We start from the raw sequence: 19,941 nt of genomic DNA, 5'->3' as shown, positions 1-19,941 counted from the left end.
AAAGCAGCAGAGCAGGGCACGTCCGTCTATAGAGCAGAGTTCCAGAGGGCCACTTTGGGTGTGATGTTATGCTGTGGGGAGAGGAAGTGCAAGCCCCCGTCCTTTATTTATTAGAAATTACTTTGCTTGTCTGCCCAGTGGGGACCCAAACTGGCTGACTCATTCCTCCATTTTATCCTCACGATAATCCTGTGAGATAGGTCTAGAATAACTTGTGTGAGATGCCTAATTGAGCTCAATGGTGATTTTTCATGGTTAAAAAAACTGTAGTGTAGAATTGTTAAAAATAAATTGTGGGGTGGTCCAGGCCAGCCTCCGACCTGCCAGCTGCTGGGACGGTAGGTGGTGGGAAGGGGACCGAGGGGAGTGAACGTGTGTCAGTGGGAGCTGGGTTCGTTTTCTTGCTGGGAGCATGGTGAATGGTGAGGAGCAGTTAGCATCTCCAGGCACTGTTTAACTACTGCTGTCCTTTTAATAGAGGCTTAATGGGATGTTATTAACCAAGCAATGATGTTTACTTCTATGCCATGAAAAGCTTCAGTGGCCCATTCCCACACATTAAGCCTTTGTTAAAGGGACATGATTTCCCCCCCCTCCAAACCAACTGGCAATCCAAGAAATGGTGGACCATTAGAAGAACTTTGTGTCTTCAGGAGCACCCATTGAAGGCTGTAGTAGTTAGTGGTTAGGAAATTTACAAGTTGAGCTGCGAATTACAAGGTCAAGAGCTGTAGCACAATCCTAAGCGTGTCTACTGAGAAGGAAGTCTCATTCTAGTCAGCGGATCCTGCTCCCAAGTAAGTGTACGTACATTTTTAGCCTTATTGTGGAAGAAATGTAGAGTTCTGTCTCTGCTCATGGAAAAGACCGTGGCCAGTACTTGTTTGTAGAATCTGTCTAAATGGAACCCCTCGGGGTTGGATGCAGACTAAATGTTCTGCCGGTGGAATGAACTTGCCACCTCCTCTCCTCAGCCACAAGATGCTGCAGCTCCTGAGGGATACGGGGCCCCCGAAGAATGACATAGTGGGTGGGCATCTGCAGCGGGAGGGGGGAATTGGTGAAAATCACCAGTTTAGTCTGGATCCAACCCTGTGTTCAGTGGAAGAATAATTCTGAATATCATATACTGAGGCCTGTATAGGTGGAGGCTTTTACTTTCATACCCTGCTTGTAAACTTACCAGGGGCTGACCACTGTTGAAGACTCGAGTTCCGGAGATGTGCCAGTCTTGCTGAGTCTACTTTGAATCCTGAAAGATTTCTAACTTGGGGAAATGGTGTGACAGAGCCTGTACCTGGTTCTCTAAAAATAGATCTGATTTATTTCAAGCGTAAGAAGGTGCTAAACATTAAAATATGTTTTATAGCTGCATCTGTCAGCTCTGTCCCTGATCCAACATTGTCCTCAGAGGATATTGAGAAGATTTTGCTTCAGAAGACTGCTGCGAAAGAAGATGAACTTAAAAAAGCATTTCAGACGGTTGACATTGACCAGACCCTAAAAGTCACCAGGGGTGAATTTAGAAGAGTGATTGAAACATTCATCTTCCCCTTAACACAAGAACAGTTCGAGGCTGTCCTAGCAAAGGTGTGTTTTCTGGTATATAAGCTTTCTTTTTTTGACACTTACAATTACAGCCAGTTAAGGAATACTTAGTTGAATAGTCATGGAAGAACTGATTGACTGATTAATGTTTAATATGCATACATTTGCATATTTTATTTATTTATGTCCTTTATAGTCCACTTTTCTCACTGAGACTCAAGGTGGATTACACAGTATGAGATTAGTACAATCAGTACATTTCAATACAGTATCAAGGACATTTCCATAAACAATGCCATAGGATAAATAGATACAAGTTTAAAAGACATAGTATCGGCAAGAATCCATTACAGAGTAGAAAAAATACCGAAGCAGAACACAGGACTGACATTAAATACGAACAGGGTTTTTTTTTCAGCTGGAACGTGGCAGAACAGAGTTCCGGAACCTCTTGAAAATGGTCACATGGCTGGTGGCCCCGCCCCCTGATCTCCAGACAGAGGGGAGTTTAGATTGCCCTCCGCACTGCTCGGTGGCGTGGAGGGCAATCTAAACTCCCCTCTGCCTGGAGATCAGGGGGCGGGGCCACCAGCCATGTGACCATTTTCACCGAGGTCGACCCACTGAGTTCCACCACCGCTTTTTCCAGAAAAAAAGCCCTGAATACAAATAACTACTAGCTCTGAACAAAAAAAATTCTTAGCGAGTAGATGCATGATGTGCCACAGCAGGCGTCTTCTGAGGAGAAGAATCCTTTTTCACGTGTGAAAGGAAAAATCTTCTTTTAAGATGATGTCTACCACTTGCAATTATTTGGGGGATTTTTAGCCTGCCCTTCCTCAAAAATAACATTTAAGATGGCTGTGCTTGTGCAGTTCTGCAAGGGTTCAGTATGGTGCAGTTTCCACCCTGCCATGCTTAGCAGAGAGAGAAAGGCAGGTGGCTGAGCAGAGAGGAGGGCAGAAACAAGGCACAGCTCAGGTCAGAGTCCAGAGGAAGCCCTCCACCCTGATGCAGGGGTGGAACAGTGTGCAGTGCAGGCACATATTTTAATGAATTGTTTAATTTACATTATTTATAACCTGCCTTTCTCAGTAAGACTGAAGGCAGATGACACAACGTGAGTTAGTACAATCGATTTCAAGGCATTTCAATAAACAATGTAAATAAACAATATAGAATTGCAAATGTGCAAAGAGCAGAAATCCAGCACAGAGTTGAAGAAATGCTGACACAGAGCATAAGCAGTTCTAAGACTGACATATTAAACAATATAGAACTGCTCAGTAGGATCATACTTAAAGCAGCCGGTAGTACATAATAGCACATAATAGTAAAGTCTATTGTCCCTGTCTCTTTACTCATGCATCTCTTTGAGACCACTTCCTTCCCGTATAGCCTCTCCTACCTGAGTAAAAAGCTCTCTTGAACAATACAGTATTTCATAGTTTGTGGAAAGCAAGGAAAGTGGGAGCTTTGCTAACTTCTTTGGGTAGGCTGTTCCATAAGGTGGGGGCTGCCACAGAGAATGCATGTGTACAGGCAGCTGTTGATTTTGTCTGTGTGCAAGGAGGCACATGCAGAAGGCCCTGTTCAGATGAGCAAAGCTGCTGTGGTAGACAACAGGGAGACAAGCGGTCCAGCATAACTGCATGGGCCATGAAGAGCTTTGTATGTGATAGCCAACACCTTGAATTGAGCCTGGTGACTCAGTGGAATGACTGCAGAGTGGAGGAGAACTCTAAGCTCAGAGGCATCCCTGAGAGCTTAGGGGTGAGCAACAGAGTAATTGAACCTAATTGACCCTGGACTGGAATGAGCCTTTGAGCCAAGCTACAAGCGACGAATGCCACTTGCCTGGCCAGTGAACAGACTCGCCTGTATTCCTCCCTGTTCACTTGAATGGAGAGCAAGTGAAGGGCAAGTGGAGCGCAAGTGAACAGGGAGGAATACAGGTGAGTCTGTTCACTGGCCAGGCAAGTGGCATTCGTCCCTTGTAGCTTGGCTCTGAATCTCTTATCTCCTGATCAATAACAAAAGATGTGGGTTCAGCAAGCACACTCTCCTAAATTGTGGCAGAAAAACACAACGGGGGTTTCTGATTAAAAGCTTAAAAACACAAATAATTACAATGCAAAGTTATACACAACCAAAAAAAAAGCCTCTGATATCACGTCAGAATGATCAGTCATAAAACAGCAAGTTAAAAACAAAAATATAACAGTAAAACCAGGAATAAAAGTTGACAGCACAGTAACAAATCAACAGCACATCAAGAAACAGATACATTTGCTTTTGGCTCACAACGCCCTCCATAATAAATCAGCTTTTGCAGATTTCCAGAAGGCAAACCAAGGATTTCCAGTTAAAGAGAGGAGGATACGCTGAGACGTTTGGGTGCTCTCTTTCCCTTGATCCCTGGAGGCAGGAAGTAGGTTGCTCTTTTCCATCTTCTTCGGGTTTTTTCTCCCTGTCTCCCTGAGGGTGCATGGTTCCTGGAGAGTTCTGTGACTTTTCTTTCTCTTTTAGCTCTCAGGTTGCTCCTTTTCCTCATGTGGCTCTCCCAAGCAGGCTCTCCAAAGAGATTCGAAACTACTCGTCTCTAGCCTAGCTGGCCTCTCAAGGGCTGCTAGTAAGCACTTATCCCCCACGCCAGTCACCCTCCTTCACCTTTTGCTCCAGGAACTCAGACCAGGACTCAGACTGGAAGGAGGGGGAATTGTCAGATGACCCCCCCCCCAGGTGCAACATTCTCAATGGCTACTTTTCAGTGGAAGAATTCCCCTCGCTTGTCTGTAAAGCCCATAAAACGCTCAAGCTCTCAGTCCCTAAAAAGCCAGTTTGGTGTAGTGGTTAAGAGCAGCGGGACTCTAATCTGGAGAGCCGGGTTTGATTCCCCACTCCTCCACTTGAAGCCAGCTGGGTGACCTTGGGTCAGTCATAGCTTCTCAGAGCCCTCTCAGCCCCACCCACCTCACAGGATGTTTGTTGTTGTGGATAATAACAACATACTTTGTAAACTGCTCTGAGTGGCCATTAAGTTGTCCTGAAGGGCAGTACATAAGTTGAATGTTGTTGTTGTTGTTATTGTTATTAAAGCTGAGCAGCTGCTTGACCTCCTCCATGTATTCATGATGGACAACAGTGGCCAGCCTAGCTGGTTACTTATTTCACTGTTAAATTTTTTTGTCTTTAACTTGCTGCTTTATTACGGGTTGTTGTGATGTGTAAGTTCTTTGGCTGTGTGTGTTCTTTGTCTTGTAATGAGCTTCCCTCCACAGACTAAAGAGAGCAGTCTGCTTCATTTCAGACGCCAGTCTGGAGGCCCTGAAGTTTTCAGCTGGAGCCACGGCTTCTGCAGTCACAGCTCACCAGGACCCGCAGCTCAAAACCTGGACCACCAATCCCTGCACTTGCAAGTGTTGGCCTTGACCTTTATAGTCTGAGCCAGCATAAGACCAGGGCACTTGAGGGGGGAAGAGACGGGGCTGTTTTGATGGGAGGTCACGGGCCGTTTGTTGAAAGCTTCTGATGCATTTGGTAGAGTCGTAAAGAGGGAAAAGGAGCTGGAACACAGAAGACGTTAACATTCTTTGTGTTGAAACAGGTTCCAGGCACAAGCAAAGTTACTGTTCCTTATTTTGAGTTCTTGTCAAGATTTGCTAAGCCCACCAGGAGTCTTTGCACAAAGTAAGAATATCTTCCTATGTGATGCCGATTTTCTTAAATTTTATTTCCTAGTAGTCTATTATGTAATGGCTCAACAAAAGGAATCAGTTTTCTTCCTGGCCCCAAAACATTACATTAACAATGGCTAGAATTGTCCGATGCTAATTTTCTGTCTATACATGTGAAGTGTTGAATGAGAGGGGACGTTCTGAGATTTGCAAAAGCAAAATGACTCACATTGCAAAGAACATGGGACTGCTGTTGAAAATGGCACTCTGTGTTAAGCCCTCCACATTCTCCCTGGAGTGCCCTTTTTGCAGTGCCTGCCTAGTTCTGCCTAACCCGTGTACTGGTACTGCTGTGTGCATTTCCCTGCCTGTAGTTGGGCAGTTAGTAATCTTTTTTTCACTTGTTCGAATTTTCCACCTCAGCACTAGGATTCTCCAACCTCGTTCTCAAGCAGCAGTACGTGAGGCTTAAGCTACTGGCCGCTGCTGCCTTTTGTAGTAGTGAGTGATTCTACATGAATTGCCTTTCAGAGCCGTTGTGGTGACTCCGTCCCCTGCTGGACAATCATGTTAATAGGCGGAGCAGATCACCACTTCCCAAGTTCCAGCATAGCTGACTCTGGCTGGTTCTGCACCAGTCATGTCATCTGCAGTGGCTGTGATTCATTAACTCAGTTTTTACAGCCCATCTATATGACATAGTCTGCCCTGTCGCATTCCATTTTTTTATGTCTCTTTTCAGGCCTCATCTGTACCAGTCTTTCTTCACTTAAACACAAATGCAGGGCTAGCCATTCATGCCTAGATTTTCAAACTGGTATCAGGATGTTCAAAGACTACTGTCCCTTCAGCTTCTGCTGTTACCCCAGGGTGTTTTTTTTTAAGTTCCTGATTTTCCAGTCAGCATTCATTCTGGAGAAGAATGGTGGGAACCTTTAAGTATCCCTCCCCCTCTCCCTTTTCTTTTTCAAATGCTCATATTTGTACATACAAAATTAGTTAACGGGAATTTTTAAAAATTAATGAGCAGCAGGGGTCATTTCATAGCAAAAGAGCTGGAGGGACTTATTAGCATAACTCATTAGCATAACTCATCAGCACGCCCCTTGACATTACTGGAAGTGTGTCATTAGCATAACTGATTTGCATATGCCACACCCGCTGACATCACCTATCCTGGCTGTTTTGGACCCAATCCTGGCCATTCAGGGCCAAAATTGGGCCCAAAATAGCAAAAAGGGGCTGAAAATGGCCGAAAAGGGGCCCCAAATGGTCAGGATCGGGCCACTGCAGAGTGGGAGAGTGATCCACCACTGGTCAGAAGCCCAATTAGGGCCGTTTCGGCCCCAATCCAGGCTGAAACGGGCCCAAAATGGCCGAGTCAGGTGGACGGGGACACCTGACGTGTGACCTCTTTGAGGAACTGCTGGAACTGTGTTCCTGCGCGTTCCCCCTCGAAATGAGCCCTGATGAGCAGATATTACAGCCCAAAGAAGCCTTGTAACTGAAGCCTCTCTTCCCTCTTCCACTGTGAAGGAGAACTGATCAAAGGATGTGTTCAGGTGTGCCAGTGAGCAGAAAGTAAGAAGTGCCCTGGAGGACCAGAGCAGTGTGGTTTAAAAATGGGATGGGAGTGGGGGGTGAGGGAGGCACTGAGAACAAGAACAGCCCTGTTGGATCAGACCAAGGGTCCCTCTAGCCCAGCATCCTGTTTCCATCAGTGGCAAGTCAGAAGCCACAGGCAAGCCCACAAGCAAGGCTTGCAGGCAATGGTGCTCATGTGGGGCCAAGCTATCAGTGATGAATGACACTTGAACAGCAAGCGGACAGACTCACGTGTATTCCTCCCTGTTCACTTGCGCTCCACTTGCGCTCCACTTGATCTCTATGAGCCAAGCTACAAGTGACGAATGACACTTGAACAGCAAGCGGACAGACTCACGTGTATTCCTCCCTGTTCACTTGCGCTCCACTTGCGCTCCACTTGATCTCTATGAGCCAAGCTACAAGTGACGAATGACACTTGAACAGCAAGCGGACAGACTCACGTGTATTCCTCCCTGTTCACTTGCACTCCACTTGCGCTCCACTTGATCTCTATGAGCCAAGCTACAAGTGACGAATGACACTTGAACAGCAAGCGGACAGACTCACGTGTATTCCTCCCTGTTCACTTGCACTCCACTTGCGCTCCACTTGATCTCTATGAGCCAAGCTACAAGTGACGAATGACACTTGAACAGCAAGCGGACAGACTCATGTGTATTCCTCCCTGTTCACTTGCACTCCACTTGCGCTCCACTTGATCTCTATGAGCCAAGCTACAAGTGACGAATGACACTTGAACAGCAAGCGGACAGACTCACGTGTATTCCTCCCTGTTCACTTGCGCTCCACTTGCGCTCCACTTGATCTCTATGAGATGAATGACACTTGAACAGCAAGCAAACAGATTCACATGTTCAAGTGGAGTGCAAGTGAACAGGGAGGAATACACGTGAGACTGAGCCAAGCTGCAAGTGACGAATGACACTTGCCTGGCAAGTGAACAGACTCACGTATATTCCTCCCTGTTCACTTGCCATTCACTTGCGCTCCACTTGATCAAGTGGAGAGCAAGTGAATGGCAAGTGAACAGGGAGGAATATACGTGAGTCTGTTCACTTGCCAGGCAAATGTCATTCGTCACTTGCAGCTTGGTTCTCTGTTTGCTTGCCATTCAGTGTCATTCGTCACTTGTAGCTTGGCCCTCAGTGTATGTTCCCCAATGTTTGACGGTTGGGCCTCTGGACCTGGAAGGCTCCTTTGACCATCATCAGCAATGGGACTATGCTCCAGAAATCTGTCCAAGCTCTTTTTATATCCAAGTCTTTCATATTTTGTTGGCGTTTGTATGGCTTATGGCTTTGGCCGGAAAAGCAATAAACATATCATCATCATCATCATCATCATCATCATCATCATCATCATCATCATCATCATCATCATCATCCAAGTCTGTGGCTTCACATATCTTGTGGCAGTGAGTTCCACAAGTGTAGTACTTATTTTTGTCTGTCTTGAATCTACTGCCAAACAGTTTCATAGGGTGACCTGAATTAAGTCGTCCTCTGTCTCTATACCATGCATAATTTTGTAGATCTTTATTTGTTGCCCCTCAGTTTCTCTTTTTCTAAAATAAGAAGGTCCAGATACTTAAGCTTTGAGTCACAGAGCAATCTCTCCAATCCTGTGATCATTTTGGTTGTCCTTTTCTGTACTTTCCCCATCTCTTCAATAACGTTTTTCCAGTGCAGCACCTAGAATTGTACATAGTATTGCGAATGCGGGCACACCAGGGATGTGTATACACACATTATTATGCAGGCAGTTTTATTCTCAGTCCTCTTCCCTGGTATGGAATGTGTGCACTTTGGCTGCTTTAACACATGTTGGGTAATGCACGTTAGCAAAAATTGGAAACAATTGCTAAAGTGCATTCAGAATGCATTTTCCAACCTGTTATGAATGCAGCCTTTGTCAAAGTTTTCAGTAAGTGCTTCAGCCCCACAACAAAGTCTGGCAGCTTCAGTCCAGACCCCATCAGCGTATATGTGAGATGGTTTTTTTGCTCAGTGTGCATCCCTTTGTCTGTACTTGGTTTTCATCAGAGATTTTGACCCCCTTCACCCTATTTAGAGAAGTACTTCTAGAGCTCTTCACAACCCCCCTTGTGTTTTCCTAATACTGAACAATTTGGTTCCATCTACAAATGGTTTCCTTGCTGTTCACCCCACCCCCCGCCCATTCCAGGTCATTTACGAATAAATTAGACAGCCCAAGCCCCAAGCAAAGCCTTAGGAAACACAGTGCCTCATCTTCCTCCACTGTGAAAAATACTCACTTATTCCCTCACCATGTTTCCTCTTCTTTAAGAAAAAGTTACTGCATTGTCCTTGTATCTCAAAACAATTAATTTTACTCAGAAACCTTTTGCTGCAGCACTTGGTCAGATGCTTTCCAGGAGTCCCACGTATACCAGTTTCTACAGGAGGATCTGAGTCCGGTGGCATCATAGAGACCAACATGACTTTCAGGGAATATGCTTTTAGGAATCAGAGCTCACTTCCTCAGATTACTTCATATCTGAAGAAGGGAACTCTGACTCTCAAAAGCTTACATTCCTCTTAGGTCTCTAAGGGGACACTGGAGTCAAAGTCCTGCTGTTCTATGCAAAGTGATATGGCTACCCACCAAAATCTAAGTTTCTACAAGGTCTCACCTTTCTATCTGCTTGGTGACTCAAAGAATTCTAGTTCCAAAAAGGTAGCCGTGTTGGTCTTCTGTAGCAAAGTGAAACAGAAATCTAGTGATACCTTTAAGGCTAATCAAAAAGAGGGCCCTCCATGCATCTGACGAAGAGAGCTGTGATTCTCGAAAGCTTATGCTACAATAAAGTTGGTTAGTCTTAAAGGTGCTACTGGACTCTTTTTGATTTTGCTACTACAGACTAACACGGCTAACTCCTCTGGATTTAAGGCTAATGAATTTCATTCTAACATCAGCTTTTGAGACTCAGAGCTCATTTCCTCCGTTGCATATACACTAGTGGCCAAAATTGTGGAAACCTTTTGGAAAAAATGTATTTTTGAGGTTTGATGGCTCATAACACCACTTTTTGGGGGAGTAATACCATAAAATTATGTATCAATGGAAAGATAATTTAATCAAGAATGTAATGCAATAACTTTTATGAAGGAATTTTTTTAGAACAGTAGTTATAAAGAAGAAAATTGAAACACATTTAAAAAATGAGTTATACAACAATTCTCACCATGTCAGTTAATACTTAGTTGGGTAGCCTTTTGCTTTAATTCCGGCCTTACAACGCCTTCCCATGCAGTGAACCAAGTTTTTTAGTTCTGCAGCGGTTATAATGTGAAACCATGATTGAGTTTTTGCGTCTATTAATTGTGGTTTATTGCTGGGTTGCTTCTCACTAACCAGTTTCTTTAGTCGGCTCTATAGATTTTCGATGGGGTTAAGGTCTGGGCTATTCCCAGGCCATTCCAACAGTGGAATATGATTATCTTGAAACCACCTTTTGCACACAGCAGCAACATGGCATGGAGCTGAATCTTGTTGAAATATAAATGCTTCATTATCCTGGAAAAGATCACGTGTGGAAGGCTTCAGTTTGGGCTCAAGTATTTCATTTATGTATTTTTGGGCATTTATATTGCCATTTATCATGCAAATTCTGTCCACACCTTTTGATGTCATACAACCCCATATCATAACACTAACTGGGTGTTTCACGGCAGGCGTAATGCAATCAGGATGCAAATCTTCTCCGATTCTTCTTCTCACGTATTTTATGCCATCACTATCAAATGGAGATTTTGGTCTCATCATTCCAAATAACACTGTCCCATTGTTCCGCTGTCTAATTAACATGGGTTTTAGCCCAGTTTAATCTTTTCAACCTTTGTTTGAGAGATAACAATGGGGTTTTTTTGTGGAATTCTAGCATTAAGACCAAATTCCTCCAGTCTGCGCTAAACAGTCCTTGCACTCAACTTCACATTGAATTGCGCCATTTCGTTCTGTATGATTTTTGTTCTGTATGATAGCGCCATTTCATTCTGTATGATTTTCTTCTGTCGCCTAGACTCAGTCTCTCAATTCTTCTATCATCCCTTGCTTGTGTGCACCTTTTCCTGCCTTTACCAGTCTAGTTTTATAGTGACTGAGTTGCCTTATACCTCTTCAAAAAATTAGAAATGCCACCTTTGGTTAAGTTTCCACCAATTTTTCTTCTAATTTCTTCATAACTGTAGCCTTGTTCACTTAATAGTACTATTTTACATCGCTTTCTGCGTGACCAGTCAACTCTTTGTGCTATTTCTTTAATTTTATTATGTTTTACAAGCTCACTAAATGAAAGAACACAAAACAAACAAACCCACTTGATAGCAATCACATAACACACTGACAAATGACCTCCTCTCAGCTCCAATACACGACATCAATAGCTGAATCCTACTATGACCTGATTGGCTCATTGCCAAAACAAGATGACACCTGACTGGCTCTGTAAAGACTCATGCTCATTGGCTACATCCAAATGAAGGAAAGCTACTTCATATCAACCTAAGCAAGTTGTGTTTCCTTTTCCTGGTTATTTGACTATAACATTTGATAGAATACAGATAATTGACCAAACTTTGTTGCATTACATTCTTGATTAAATTATCTTTCCATTGATACATGATTTTATGGTATTGCTCCCAAAAAAGTGGTGTTACGAGCTATCAAACCTCAAAAATGCACTTTTTCCAAAAGGTTTCCCCAATTTTGGCCACTAGTATACCTCCTTCAGCCACGCCTCTATCTGCAGCCTGTCAATCTTTTGCTTATTTTGGCAGCAGGTTTTTTTGATCAGTAACATTATTTGTAGTGTTTGTTTGTTTGTTTATTAGGTGGAGTAGTACTGGAGACAGCCAGACAAGGACGTTAAGTCAGCTGGAATACCTCTTAAGGGAGAAGGTACTGCATAGTACATCAGTGCTAAAATGATAGTGTTATATTTTATGATACCACGATGATAACATTGCACAGATACAAAAGGAAAGTATCTGACAAGAAGCAAAGTATCTAACATGGCTTGTATGTGTCTTCACTAAAAAGATGTTCCTCTGCTAAGCTGATAAAAATTCCAATCACATCCAGCTTTGATGTTCTTGATATGAACATAATATAGTATGTGTTTTGAATTAATATAGACTAGATTCTTCTCAATGAATTTCCCCTTTCAGCTTACAGGACAAGAGGCTATGTCCTTGCATACTTGGGGAGGTTGAAACCCAGGAACATGTTTTCCTGAGATGCCCTTTCTATAAGGAAGCACGTATGAGATTTATTATTCCCTTTCTGGATGGTATCTCAGAACATTCGGATAAGAAAAAATTAGAGAAACTGCTGTCACACTCAGATTTTACTGCATTACACCAGATAGCGAAATTTTGTGCTCTGGTCGTTAAAGCCCATTAGAGCCTAGGCCTCCATTTTCGGTTGCTTGCTTAGAACTATGCTGACTTCCTGGTTTTTACAAATTTTGATAGATATTAGGAAATTATGTTTTTAAATTGTATATACTTATATGCTTCATGTTTCAAATGGTTGTAAAATGTGCACTTAAATTTTATGGTTAACGTACTGGCTAAGTGCTGTAATAATAAAGAGAGAGAGGCTTATAGGACAAGAATCGACAGACTAGAAAGGACCCAGTATCATCATCTAGGCAGGGATCTGCTCACCTGGCTGGGTTTCCTTGGCACTCATTATTTGCAGTTGCCAGCAACCTTGTCCAAACTTGGGGAAAGGGAGAGGTCTTGTTTCATAATAGGCTTTGGAACAGGGGGAGACAATGTGTTCTTGCTGCTTCTGACCTCTCCCCACCGCCTGGTAGAAATGATAGATTGGCCATGTTCATTTACCTCTGTGCCATGCTTTGGAGACCTTTGGAAACAGTGAGAGATTTCCATTGCTTCTGGGGGCCAAGCTGCAAGTGACAAATTACACTTGAATGGCAAGTGAACAGACTCACGTGTATTCCTCCTTGTTCACTTGTGCTCCACTTGCACTCCACTCGATCACTACAGTGAACAGGGAGGAATATATGTGAGTCTGTTCACTTGTCGTTCAAGTGTAGCTCGTCACTTGAAGCTTGGCCCTGTGTGTCACAAAACGTTGCAGAAAAGTGAGAGAAAATGCTCTTGTTCCTTCTGCCAAGTTCTTCTGAGAGTCCTAGAGTGTGTAGGGAGAGGAGAGTCTCTCTCTCTTTCCCTCTCCACCCTAACCAAAGTGGCTGTTTCCAAATTCTGTGCATCCTACTGAGAGCTGAGGAAGGGGGTCTGTGTGGCCTTCCTGGAGGCAGTTTTCAAGGGTGGCGGACCTTACGGAGCCAACAACATCAGGGTTCACAGCAGGCTTGGTCATGGGCATACAGATCTTCCCAAAGAATAAGGGGAGACACGGCTTTCACTCAACACCTGGCCTTTATTTCAAGGAGCGGCAGCATGAGTTCCCCCGTCACTGTCCTGCCACCTGGTGGCCCAGTCCTCCTCCTCCTTTGATCCTAGCCCCCTAATTGTGCTGTAACAAAGCTTTTAAGGCCTGCTCCAGCCATGGGCTCCACCCCTGGGTGTTGCCTCCACTCTGGTCACGCCAGCCCAGGAACAATCTCTCTCCTGTGAGCGCAGCCCCAGCAAATGTGGGCCAGCCACAGCGAGATATTGGAATACCTGGGAAGACCTGCCCCACGAGACACTCCTGCATAGGCTCAAATGCCCATTGGCTCTGGAAACACATCCAGGTGAATGGCCCTCAAGTCTGGACTCATGCCATCAGTGCTCCTGGGAGGTGATACTGGCCATGAAAGATCCTGGTCATAGTGTGACGGGGATAATAATAATAATGATAATAATAATAATGATTGAAAAGAGTCCAGTAGCACCTTTAAGTCTAACCAACTTTGCTGTAGCATAAGCCTTCGAGAATCACAGTTCTCTTTGTCAGATGCATCTAAATTGGTTAGTCTTAAAGGTGCTACTGGACTCTTTTTGATTTTGCTACTACAGACTAACACGGCTAACTCCTCCAGATCAATGATAATGATGACGGTGATAACAACAACAACAACAATAATAATAGCAACATTTGATTTATATACCGCCCTTCAGGACAACTTAATGCCCACTCAGAGCAGTTTACAAAGTATGTCATTATTATCCCCACAACAATCACCCTGTGAGGCGGGTGGGGCTGAGAGAGCTCCGAGAGAGCTGTCACTGACCCAAGGTCACCCAGCTGGCTTCAAGTGGGGGAGTGGGGAATCAAACCTGGCTCTCCAGATTAGAGTCCTGCTGCTCTTAACCAGTACACCAAACTGGCTCTCTGGGGTCATTGGGGAGGGTTTATGGTCACTACTGTGAGCTGTGTTTGTGGATCCTTAACAATGGGTATGAGTCAGATGCGCAGCGCCTTGAAAGGCATTTCGACCATGAATAATATTGTTAAAAAACACTCCATGCCTGATACTGGTTAGGAAGTATTTCAGAGACATTGCAACTCTCCAGCTGTTTCCAACTATATAGCAGAATGGATGGACGGTGGCCGTGCCAGCCTGAGTGGCTGTGTGTGTTGGCACATCCGTATGTATCTATAGAGGTGTCAGATCCTTGCTGTCCTGAACAGTGTCTCTATCCATCATCCTAGGATGAGTGAGACATTAATATATCGCAGAGCTGCCGTGACAGATTGCCTCTAAGTCTGTCTTTCCGCAGTGCAGTGAAGCCTGTCGTTCATCACGTGCACATAATTCTTGCTGCCATTGATTTCTTCATCTTAGCAAGATATGCTGCTAATAAGAATAAAACAGCTGAGCTATCTTTCTGTTGCAAAAATCTGAAATAAAGCTCATAAGTTGATGCAGGGAAAAAATTTAGCGTTTCAGTTTTTTAGTTAGTATTTAAACATTTTTATGCCCTTTTCCGAGATGTGGGTGAAATTGTGCACTGAAGCTGATTTGAAAAAAGAGGAATCCCTTGCTAATATTTAAAAATAGCTTAAGAACAGCAGCTGGATTCTTGATTCTTCACTTCCATTTGTATAATTCTTTTTATGTCAACCGATACTAGCCAAATGCTAATCATCATTTTTCCTGTTCTAGACCAAGATTGGCCGTGTTCTTTGAGGGAGGGCACTCTGTCAGGTTCAGGGAAGTGGGAATTATATTTAATAGCACTTGCCATGGTGTGAATCCAGTCAAGCCTGATACATTAGCTACCCAACAGAAATAAAGCATCCAATTTGCCCGCTAGCCCCAGGCTAACTGTTACGTCTTTCTTAAGAAGGCTCCTGAGGCCTACAAGACGATTGGTCTTTTTGTGCCAGTAACGGCCAATCGTAACTGTTGCCTTGTAGTCCAATCACTGTGCTGCAAGTAGTTACTTTGTATATAGTTTATGCAAATGAAGGATTCTAGCCGCTTGCCTTGTATTGGTTCTTGTTTAAAGTGGGTGTGGTTTCTGCAAGTATAAATTAGTTACTGTTGAGCCTGTCTGCTATCTGTCTGCTTTGAGCTTCCAATAAAGATGTTTACTATAATAAAGAACTGTTAATCTCAATATATAATACTGGGGAAGAGGATGGGATTTAAGGCAGGTAGGCAGCCCTCCAATGCCAAGAGCTAAATCACTCCAGGCAGGTCGGCAGCCCCGTGGTGTCAAGAGCTAAATCACTCTTGTTGCTGGGATTTGTTGCCTCGGCCAACCCAGAGCTAATACACAGCTGCCCTGTTGCAGTTCACCAACAGTTAATTATAGCTGCCAAGGGCCACTTTGAGCCTATTGACTCAACCTCTGAGGACTGGGAGTCATACATCGTGAGGTTTGAGTTCTACCTTGAGGCGAATAAGGTCACTGATGTGGACCTCCAGAGAGCAACCTTCTTCAGCGTCTGTGGGTGGTCCACTTTTAACATAGCCCGGGCACTCGTGGTATTGGCTCAGCTCCAAGCTACGGCATTCGACATCATCAAAGACCAACTCCGAGACCACTTCTTGCCACAGCCATCAGAGATTGCCAGCTGACATGCTTTCTACAAGCAGGACCAAGCCCAGGGCGAGTTGGTGACCATTTTTGTTACAGCTCTTCGGCCAGCAGCACAACAATGCAACTTCACTGACCTAGAGACTGCACTCCGAGATCGACTAGTATGTGGTCTGCGGGCTGAAAAGCTGCAACGACGGCTATTTGCCAAGAAGGAACTCACGTTCAAGAAAGCTGTCATGTCTGCATACCATTTATCCATACCATTCATATATTCTCTGCTCTCTGGATTGATTTAATCACACTGTGTACCTGTATGCTCTCATATCATGCTCATATATTGTAACCATAATAATTATGCCATCGTTTGCCTGCCTGAAAGCGAAAGTACTAATGCTGAGCCTGTTATCTCTGGAGTCTGCTTGTTGACCTTGTACTATACTGTAACTCTTCGCAAGAGACAGAGGGAGTTGAATTCCTTGTAATCTTGTACCTTTCTCTGCCCAGACAAAGCTATTGTGTTTCTCATGAGACTTTGGGATTTTTGCGCCTAGTTGTTAACTGCTCAAGGGGGAGGAGGGAATCATGCTCCTTATATCCAAGTGCATAAGTTTGTAACCCCATTCCTGCCAACTTACTCAACTTTGGATGTACCTGTGAACTTAATGGATCTCTATAATGAAACCTTTTCATCCAAGGCCATTGAGTGCTTGCTGTAAGGGGTTTGGGGCTCTATTTGCCATGAACTGCCATCCCTAGAACTAACAGAAGCCCTCAAGGAGGCAGTAGCTGTGGAAGCAGCTGACCAGTCGACAAGAGAGGTGCTCAAGTCGTGGAGTCCTCCCCTAGCTAAAAAGGTGGAACCGGTCCACCATGAGAACATCGAGAGCGATTTGGGGGACGATGACGAGGTTAACAGGATTCAAGTGGTACCGTCCAAGCGATCTGAATTGTAATGCACCAACAGGTTGCCCTGGGCCAGCTGTGGATGATGCCACAACTGGAAGTCATGTAAATTCCATGACACCGAATGCTGGGCTTGCCAAAAGAGAGGGCACATTGCAAGGGCATGCAGGGCACCCAAGAGCAGAGCCTTTCTGCTGCAAATGCAGCAACGACAGTGGCTGGAACAAAGGGGTTCTTTCTGGCCCAAAGAATGCCACTACATGACCAAGTGTTCCAGCCAAACCACAGTCCTGAACATTCGAATACCCACCAGAGAGAAAATCAGGGTAGTGGTGCACATTGAAGGGACACCATGCAAGATGGAGGTTGACACCAGGTCAGCGCTCTCAATTATTTTGACAGACACCCTCCACCGAGTGTGTCCCAGAAAAACAGACCAATAGCTCGAGCCATGTGACCTACACTTGACGGACTTCCAGGGTCGTCAGGTTCCAGTGGTGGGTGTCGGCAAGTTCAAAGTCAGTTTTAAAGACTTTTGTGGTCCCCTCCACCTGGTTGTCGTTGAGGGGCACCGCATAACTTTGCTGGGACTCGATTGGTTTGAGGCATTGGGAATCTATATCTCTGGCGTCAAACATATCAGCCAATCGGACGTCAAGGCCATCTGCTCTGAATTCCCAACTGTATTTGATGGCTCTTTGGGGCAGTTCACTGGACCACCAGTATCCTTTGACCTGGATCCTACAGTGCTGCCAATCCATTTGAAAGCTCGACGTGTTCCCTTTGCTCTCAAGCCACTCATTGATGAGGAGCTGGACCAGCTGGTCGCACAAGGGGTCCTTGATACTGTGTCACACACCCGTTGGGAGACTTCTATCATCTCGCCCATCAAGGCCAACGGGGTAGTATGCATCTGCGCAGACTATAAGTGCACCCTAAATAAGGCACTGCAATAGCATGCTTATCGGGTGCCGGTAGCGAGTCATCTCCTGGCATCGCTAGCAGGAGGCAAGATCTTTGTGAAGATTGACCCGGCAAAAGCCTTTCAGCAGCTTCCAGTAGATGAAGCCACCACGGAAGCACAAACCATCGTGACTCATTGAGGCACGTTCAAGGTGAAGCAGCTCCAGTTCAGGGTCAGTGTGGCACCTGGAATTTTTCAAGGACTTACGGAGCGACTGCTCAAGGGCATCCCTGGTGTCATTCTGTACTTTGATGACATCCTGATCATGGGAACATCCTCTACAGAACTCGCCGGCAATTTGCAACAGGTACTCCGTTGCCTCCAGGATGCTGGACTCAAGGTTAAGAAGGAAAAGTGTCAGTTTGGCATGGCTCATGTAGAATTCCTGGGATTCCTGATTGATGCCGACGGCATCCAGCCCACAGCCAGTAAAGTGCAAGCCATCTGCAGTGCACCAGGACCTCACTCCAAGAAAGAACTCCAAGCATTTCTCAGGCTCCTGAATTTCTACCACTCCTTCCTGCCACACAAAGCATCACTAGCCAAGCAACTGCATAGACTACTTGAGAAGAAAGCGCCCTGGGTCTGGGGTTGGAAGCATGACCAGGCATTCTCCGCAGTTAAGGAACTCCTGTCATCAGATGGTGTGCTCACCCATTATGACGAACTCAAGCTGCTTGAGCTCGCCTGTGATGCCTCACCTTACAGAATTGGCGCAGTCTTGGACCACTGACTGCCTGAGGGGTGGGAGACCCCTATCACTTACTTTTCCAGGACCTTATCGTGGGCAGAACGGAACTACGCTCAGATCAACAAAGATGCTCTTGTTCTGGTCACTGGTGTCAAGAAGTTCCATGACTTTGTCTATGGATGGCACATCGAGATTGCCACAGATCACAAGCCGCTCCTAGTCTTTTTCGCACCAGATCGACAGACCCCCACAGGTCATGTCCCTGAGAATGCTGTGCTGGTCAATTCTCCTGTCTGCTTACAATTACAAACATTTCTATCGTCCGGGCAAAGCCTGGGTACATGCTGATGCCCTCAGTCGCCTGCCACTGCAGAGCCCAACCATAGACCTTGCTCCTGCTCATGAGGTCACGCAGCTGGAAGACCTGCCCCAACCACCTCTCCGTGCAGCGGACATTGCAGCCCACTCTGCCAAGGACCCCACACTCTCTTGGGTTCTCACCTGGGTATGGAGGGGGTGGCCTATCAAGCTCCAGCCCTTCATCTCCTGCCAGCATGAGTTATCACTCCACAAGGGATGCCTGCTCTGGTGGAACAGAGTCGTTGTTCCACCCAGGCTGTGTCAGCGCATACTGGAGGCACTTCATGTGGGATATCCAGGGATTGTCAAGATGAAGGCTCTGGCCCACAGCTACATGTGGTGGCCAGGAATGGACCAAGCTGTGGAAGGATGGGTCCGGACCTGTCAGCCCTGTCAGGAGTCTTCCCCTGACATGCCACAGGCCCCAGTACACCCATGGGAGACAACGCACACACCTGTTCGCGGCTCCACATTAACTTTGCCGGGCCTTTTCAGGGGCAAGTTTTTCTCATCGTAGTGGACTCCTTTTCAAAGTGGCTGGAAGTAATCCCCTTATCGACCACGATGTCCGCAGTGGTCATCCGCTTGCTAAGGCATCTATTTGTGGCCCACGGCCTGCCAGAAGCCATTGTCTCGGACAACAGTGCTCAATTCACTTCCCAGGGATTCCAGCGATTCCTTGATAACAATGCATTTTCTAACTGTCCCACTCTCCAAGAGAACTCAGATTTTATTGGCAAATGCAGATGCACGTAATTTTTAATAATTCTACCATAAAGATAAAAACTACTGATCCATGGATCACTAAACTAACCTTACAACTCTGCAAGTAAATGCGTTGTGGAAGAGGATTGCCTTGCGAACCTCCTCAGGAAGCCCGTTCCACCCAACGGGGTCTATAACAGAGTGTTCCACATAATATGCTTTATGTATAGCAGCTATTCTGGCCTAATTCTCACTGAAAAGGTGAGCTTTATCTGGGCTTCAGAATGCTAAAGGTTTTCCCTGTGTCAGAAGCTAGAAAACTGGATGTTGTTCTACCCCACTGTTCATGCTGACATCCCAATTTTCTAATTTTATGCGGCCTGCATATTGTTATGAATTTGTATATGTTTTCATGTCTACTTTTGAGATAATGATTACTTATATGGATAATCATATGAAAACTATTGATAATAACCTGTAATACAGTCCAGCTAAGTA

At 45.1% G+C, this 19,941-nt stretch overlaps 1 protein-coding gene across 1 annotated transcript in view; it reads left to right on the top strand.

The window, feature by feature from the left end:
• The window catches only part of EFCAB6 (EF-hand calcium binding domain 6), a 213,855-nt gene that overhangs the window by 179 nt on the left and 193,735 nt on the right, over nucleotides 1–19,941 (top strand). Inside the window, exons 2-4 of the mRNA XM_055000612.1 lie at nucleotides 1,370–1,590; nucleotides 5,156–5,238; nucleotides 11,687–11,753. Coding sequence (XP_054856587.1) covers nucleotides 1,370–1,590; nucleotides 5,156–5,238; nucleotides 11,687–11,753 — 371 coding nt within the window. The remainder of the gene's footprint in view (nucleotides 1–1,369; nucleotides 1,591–5,155; nucleotides 5,239–11,686; nucleotides 11,754–19,941) is intronic.

Source organism: Eublepharis macularius, chromosome 16, assembly GCF_028583425.1.
Source record: "Eublepharis macularius isolate TG4126 chromosome 16, MPM_Emac_v1.0, whole genome shotgun sequence".
Taxonomy (NCBI): domain Eukaryota; kingdom Metazoa; phylum Chordata; class Lepidosauria; order Squamata; family Eublepharidae; genus Eublepharis; species Eublepharis macularius.
Note: the sequence above shows the minus strand (reverse complement) of the source record. Positions and strands in the feature narration are given on the sequence as shown.